The 6386-nt window shown below is 40.4% G+C and overlaps 2 protein-coding genes across 3 annotated transcripts; both read left to right on the plus strand.

Moving 5' to 3' along the window:
- Positions 1 to 717: 717 nt before the first annotated feature.
- Positions 718 to 3068, plus strand: tmed5 (transmembrane p24 trafficking protein 5). Its single transcript, XM_077608218.1, has 4 exons — positions 718 to 1083; positions 1755 to 1852; positions 1925 to 2093; positions 2836 to 3068. Exons 1-4 carry the CDS (start codon positions 754 to 756, stop codon positions 3028 to 3030), a joined length of 792 nt encoding a protein of 263 aa, XP_077464344.1. The 5' UTR covers positions 718 to 753; the 3' UTR covers positions 3031 to 3068.
- Positions 3069 to 3959: 891 nt separating this feature from the next.
- Positions 3960 to 5692, plus strand: pigc (phosphatidylinositol glycan anchor biosynthesis, class C). 2 transcript variants are annotated; one of them, XM_077607402.1, is made up of 3 exons: positions 3960 to 4070; positions 4670 to 4902; positions 4978 to 5692. In XM_077607402.1, exons 2-3 carry the CDS (start codon positions 4675 to 4677, stop codon positions 5632 to 5634), a joined length of 885 nt encoding a protein of 294 aa, XP_077463528.1. In that variant the 5' UTR covers positions 3960 to 4070; positions 4670 to 4674; the 3' UTR covers positions 5635 to 5692. The 2 variants fall into 2 exon arrangements, with proteins under 2 accessions (XP_077463528.1, XP_077463530.1); XM_077607404.1 differs by having other exon boundaries at positions 4023 to 4070; positions 4643 to 4902.
- The last annotated feature ends 694 nt before the right edge of the window (positions 5693 to 6386 follow it).

Below are 6386 nucleotides of genomic sequence, written 5' to 3' on the forward strand. Positions count from 1 at the left end.
ATAGTGTTTTTGGAAGATAAATAAACCTGCTCGATTCGTCATTTATGCCCCCAGTTGTGTGTGAACATCGCGTACTTTTGCGATTTTTGTGTGTTCATGTTATTAATAACAAAACGTGTAATCAACTTGCATTAAAAATCCCCATGTATCATTATTTTTATATTTTTCCCAGATTGAAACTTTTAATAGGTGTCTGAAATATAAAATATATATTTTTTACAACCTGTAAATTGAATTGGAAAAAAACAATCAATCAAAACCGGAATTTTACCAGATAATACAATCCAGTGAGACCGATGTCTCTTTCTGTCCAAAACATTTGAAAAGAGAACCGTTAAAAATATAAATGAATGTGTTAAAGCCGAACAGTTTTGTCACATTGAACACGATATACAATGATTTATTTAAAAACCTAAATGCTTTTCAGTAATGTAAATGCCAAGATTACAAATATATATGACGTATTTTCAATTTGTTTGGAAATATTTTTGCTCTAAGCATGTTTCACTCGATGCTGAATTAAAAAAAATATATATACTACGTATTGACTAAAAAGCACGAATGACAAAAAGAGAAAACCTTTGCATTGTCGCCCCCTGGCGTTAATTTCTGTATCGTGTTTCTAATTATAAAACGTGGGTGGTTGTGGTTCTAGTTATAATCATTTAAAAAAATAAAAATCAGCAAAAAATCGTCTTTAAAACGATTACAAAAACACTGACGGAAACACACGAACAGTAATGTTGTTTTTTTATGAAGAAAAAAAAAATCTTATCAGGCGGGGTCCTTAGATGTCGCGTGTTTCTCGGACTCAAGTCTAGCAAGTTTTTCCCAGTTAAAGCAAACATTAGAGACTCCATCACCAGCTTTACTGATCGCATTACTTTATCGACAATGGCCACCGTGAGGCCGTTGGCGTGTGTATTGTCGGTATTACTTGTCGCTCTTTCCGAGAGGTTTTCGGTGCTGGCCGTCTTCTCGCAGTCTTTGGACAGCGACTTTACGTTCACTCTGCCCGGCGGTCAGAAGGAATGTTTCTACCAGACGATGAAGAAAGGCGCCTCACTGGAAATAGAATATCAGGTGGAGACCACTCTAGTCAAATGTCTTGTATTAGAAAAATTCATATTTTGCTTGTCTTAGCATGTGGCACGTGATCTGGACAATGTCATAATGTCAGTGTCAATAAAATCTAGGATTTAAGGGGGGACAAACTTAATCGAGACAAACTTAATCGAAGTTGTGATGCATGTTTTCCACTTGCTTATTTATTGGAGATGGAATGACATACTATATTTATACTAAAATATTTGGACGGAAGTAGGGAAGACAGAAAAGTAGAAATGGAAAGGGTAAAAAGAAGTGCATGTAGGGAAAAAAACTCAGAGAGCAAGAACCAACTCCTCAATGTAAATTTTTTGTTTACTTTGTTATAGTACATTTAATTTGATCGCTGTATGTATTCTCCATAAGACTTGGATTTTTTCTATTGTTCAAAATAATTAAAAAAAAAAAGAGTAACATGGAGGAAATAGTGGCATGACTTCTGTAGTGTAACAACTTCAAAATAATAAAATAATAGTGTTCTGTTTGATTTATTGGGCTTTTATTTCTAATTTTCCAGCTAACCCTTTCCAATATTAAATCATTATATTACTGACCTGCCAAAGCACTAAAGGAGCCAGGAAGGAAAACATGACGGGAAATAATAAACTTTGCATGTAATACTATCTTTGTACTGTATGTTAACACAGGTCTTAGATGGCGCGGGTTTGGACGTAAATTTTGACATCTCCTCTCCGACTGGGGAGCTGCTGTACATCGACCATCACAGGTCGGACGGAATGCACACGTGAGTTAAACATCACGTCATCGCCAGAAAATATGTGTTGTTTTGTAAACGAGTCAAATATTCCTACTTTAGCGTCGAGACGGAGGACGGAGACTACGCCTTCTGTTTCAGCAGCGACTCGGAGAAGCTGGTCTTCTTCGAGCTCATCCTGGACAACATGGACACCGATGAGGAACCCGACGATTGGAAGGAGTACATTCACGGCACGGACATGTTGGACATGAAATTGGAGGACATTATGGTGAGACGGCATAAACAACAACAAAAAATCTGTCTTAATGTTTCCCTTCATTTTTATCAGTTGGATATTGATTGACAGGATGGCAATAGTATTAAAGGGCACTTTGTCCAGTGGTGTATTTGCCAAATTGGGTGCAAAGCGACCTAGCAGACTAAATGGGACGCATTCCAGGCCAGTTTTGTGAACTCTCACCTATCAGTTTGTAAGACTCCAGGCCAATTGTTTTGCGACAGCGAGCTCCGTTCTGGTGAATTGTGTCAAAGGGCGCGCAGGCGTCACTTTACTCTAAGAGGGGAAATGCATCTTCTATTTTTTTTCCCTCCATCCCAGTGACTGCCATTGAAAGCAATAGGAGTTTTTGAGATGAGCCGACAACCAGCTTATACAGAAATAACGTGAAATTTAATGTTATTTTACTGTGGGCCTTACATTTCGTCTCTAAATGTATATTCGAAGCAAAAAAACTGCATTGAGAAAAGTTCAACTATGAAGATAATGCAAGTATGCAGCTGTATCTTTGTTTTCCAAAACATAAACAAATGTAAAAATGTAAAATACAATTTAAAAAAATTTAAAAATCAGAGAATAATTATACATATGTATATTATTAATTTGATTATCAATTGATTAATCGTTTCAGCTGCAACTCAGTTCAAAGGGACCCAATGAATGAATACATAATTTTTGGCTCTAAAGATGATTCATGCTTACCTGTTTGGCGTCAACTCGACTTCATTTCCAGGAAACCATCAGAAGCGTGAAGTCACGACTGGGCAAGAGCATGCACATCCAGACGGCGTTGCGTGCCTTCGAGGCCCGAGACCGCAACCTGCAAGAGAGCAACTTTGACAGGGTCAACTTTTGGTCCATGGTCAATCTGGCGGTGATGGTGGTGGTGTCATGCGTGCAGGTTTACGTGGTGCGCTCGCTCTTCTAGGACAAAAGGAACATTACGAACTGGAGGGGGAGCAACTTTTTTTTCTTTTTTTTTTTAGGGGATTTTTCCACAAAAATCCATCATTGAGCCTCGTATTTAATTCTGCTTTTTCAGTCCACTGGATATTGAAGTTTTCTTGCCTGGGTCAACATCATCGCTGTTTTTAATACTGAATGGATGTGCTTTTATTTGTCAACGTTTGGCGTAGAACTCCATGTGTTATTAAAGGGACAGACAACAATTATCATGTGCATCTCAGCCTGAAGAATATTTTCCCATTTAAAAGAAATCAAATCTATTTTTCTGATGTGTTATAGTGGAGAAACACATGGGCAAAGCCACTATTTCCAAAAAGTCCGTCCTTAGTGCCGGCAAACTTTTTTTTTTATCAATGCTGGTAATATTTTCAGTAATTTTTGGGGGTAAAACACTAAGTTTTAAGAAATCTTTCATTCACATACTTAGAAACTTTCAACAATCTTTCACAAGAAAGTAGTAATTCAAATTAGGTGTTGTCTGTGCCTTTAGGTTGCAAATGTACACCTGCCCACATACTGTTTATTCCTATATTTTTCTTTTTTTGTGATTTTGGTATGGATATCTACCACTTTGCGAATTGACTGTTACAATTATAAGTTATGTATGGAGTTTACTGAGCAAGACTCAAGTTGTATCTAAAGTGGAGATATTTACTTGTAAATGTGTAAATTAATAAATAATTTTGACTTGAATACTTTTTTTCGTTTCCATATTCTAACACTTGGAGACGCGGCTCACCTTGAATGAGCACAGATATCATATATAACATTTATAGATGTTAAAGTGAGTTGCCACCGTAGTAACTTCCATCTTGCGGCAGAAATCTGTATGGCTCTGCTGCAAAATGGTCATAAAATGACGCCCAAATTCGTTGGCTCACAACGCCCGTCACACATCTAGCCTCAAATGTACATTATATTCATGCAAACAAGCGCACTTCAACTTCCGGGTCTCTGTCATGCGTCTGGGGTAACATCCGACGAAGAGCTTTACGTTTTCAGGTAAACAGGATAAATGTATCGATAAAAGTTTGTCAACAAATCACTAACTTTACATTTAATAACCACATATTTAGAGACATCTTCTTAAAGTGTTGTCAAATACGGAAATTGCTGTTGGCAATTTGAATCAGGGAGGCGCGTTGACTAGACACGTCTAGGTGTAATGCGACAAATATTAACCTATTTTAACAATGTTTAGATTTCTGTAACGTTTTCTGAACATTTGCATGAAAGGGGGAACTCTTTTAAATCAAGTACAGGCTGTTCTCAAATGATGACATTGGGTTAAACTGGTGTCATCTTATTTTTTTCTATGTATTTTGATTTGACACCTAGGTCTGATTGCGATTTTTAACTGGTGCTGTCATAAGTTGTTCCATGTATTTCCGTGTTTTATGTTCATCTATTTATTTTCCAATACAATTTTTCATAGAGAGCTCATCACAGATTAGGATTAAGTTGTTAGGATACATGGTGGACTAATCGCCAGCCATTCATATGGGCACAAAAAGCAGTGCATACCTTGGATTGGTCGTTATTCCTTGACAGCATCTCCTTTGTTCCCAATGAAGTACTGTAGCGTAATTCTCCGTGTCCAGGGGCGATGGGGCCCGACGACGGCCCCTGTGCGGTCGTGCCCTGGAGGAAAGTACTGTGGGAGCGTCAGTCGTATCCAGACAACTACGTGGACCACCGCTTCCTGGAGGAGCTGCGGAGGAATGAGGGCATCCGCCAGTACCGCTACTGGGCCGTGGTGCGAGAAGCTGTCCTGGTAGGGCAGCAGCTTTCTTGCGTGGCTATTTTTGTCACTCTCTGGCTCTACATGGAGGAGGTAAAGTGTCTGGCAAAATTTATCTTATGGTCAGTCTGTTTTGTTTTTGTTTAAATCCATATGCTCTTCTCTTAGGGCCTTCTATCACCAGACACCCTCCTGGTTATCAGCCTCGCTACCTCATTGCTGGGCTATGGACTGTACCAAGCCCTGGCGGCGCGGGCGGAACCCGTTCCCCCGGCTGGAACTCATCTGGCCGATTTACAGAGCGCCATCATCTTCCTCTCCTTCATTTTCGGCTTCTCGCCCGTCTTAAAGACGCTGACCGAGTCCGTGAGCACGGACACGGTGTACGCCATGTCAGCCCTCATGCTCCTGGCTCATTTGGTCTCCTTCCCGTACGGCCATCCCTCGCCCCCGGGTAGCCTGTCCCTTAACGTGGCCCTGTTTGCGTCCGTGTGTCTGGCGTCCCGCCTCCCGGGCGCCATGCATACTTTCACGATGCTCAGCTGTGCTCTGATGATCTTCGCGCTATGGCCGTGCCTGCTGAGGCGGGTGAAGGACAGAGCCCCGTGCTACTTCGTGGTGGTGTGCGTGGGGGTGTGCGCGGCAGGGGTGGGCGGCCTGGCGTCGCGCTGGCCCGGAGGGGCGGTCCTTCTTGCGCTGGCCTTGGTCTCCTTGATGCTACTTTGCCCTTGGCTGCTGGTTCAGCTACAGAGGCATAAAGACAATATCCACGGGCCTTGGGATGAGGCGGAGATCCAGGAGGACCTTAGTCGCTTCCTCCATTGAAGGATGGCTGGATGAAGCACAGATTTTAGGTGGCCACAAACTCGTGAGAGCATGGCGTGGAACATTTTATCTTTACAAGGATAAGGTCTGTTTGGGAATTAAGGAGCTGGAAGAAACTTTTAGAAAGTGTGCTATCTCTATAATTCATATAATTCTTTCTAACTATCATTTTGATCAATTCTGATTGATATTTTTAACCGTGTGCAATATATTTGCTTAACATATTTGAAGAGATTCAGCTACAATTTGAATTTTGTCATTAGGAAGGGCGCTCAATCTGGGATGCTCTTAATGGATTGGATAATAATAGAATACTGGCATTGATAAAATCTATGCCCGCAATTAGAGGGGAGACTTGCTGGAAATAGTTTTTTAAATTTGTTTTTATCCACTATGTTACACATCAGAGGTCTCTTTTTTTCCTCCAATTTATAAACAAGGTAACGGTGTTGTATTTCCCTTTTATGGTTACTGTGTTAACAGAAAGTCCACTACTTTCCCTTTTCCCCCCCATCATTTGCTGTGAAAACCTTATTACAAAATTGATTTTAAAAAATTTCCACCTACAAAAACATTTTAACAATTACACTGTAAAGATCAAGTTCCCCCCATTCTCTAGTTTAGAACGAATTACAATGGAGGAAGAACTGTTTTCACCCATGTGACTGTAAGTTTCTTGACCTCTAGAGAGCAGCACACTCCTTCCAAAACACTCTTAGTTATTGAAACACTTGCTATTTATCATTCGGTGT

This window comes from Stigmatopora argus, chromosome 8, assembly GCF_051989625.1.
Source record: "Stigmatopora argus isolate UIUO_Sarg chromosome 8, RoL_Sarg_1.0, whole genome shotgun sequence".
Taxonomy (NCBI): domain Eukaryota; kingdom Metazoa; phylum Chordata; class Actinopteri; order Syngnathiformes; family Syngnathidae; genus Stigmatopora; species Stigmatopora argus.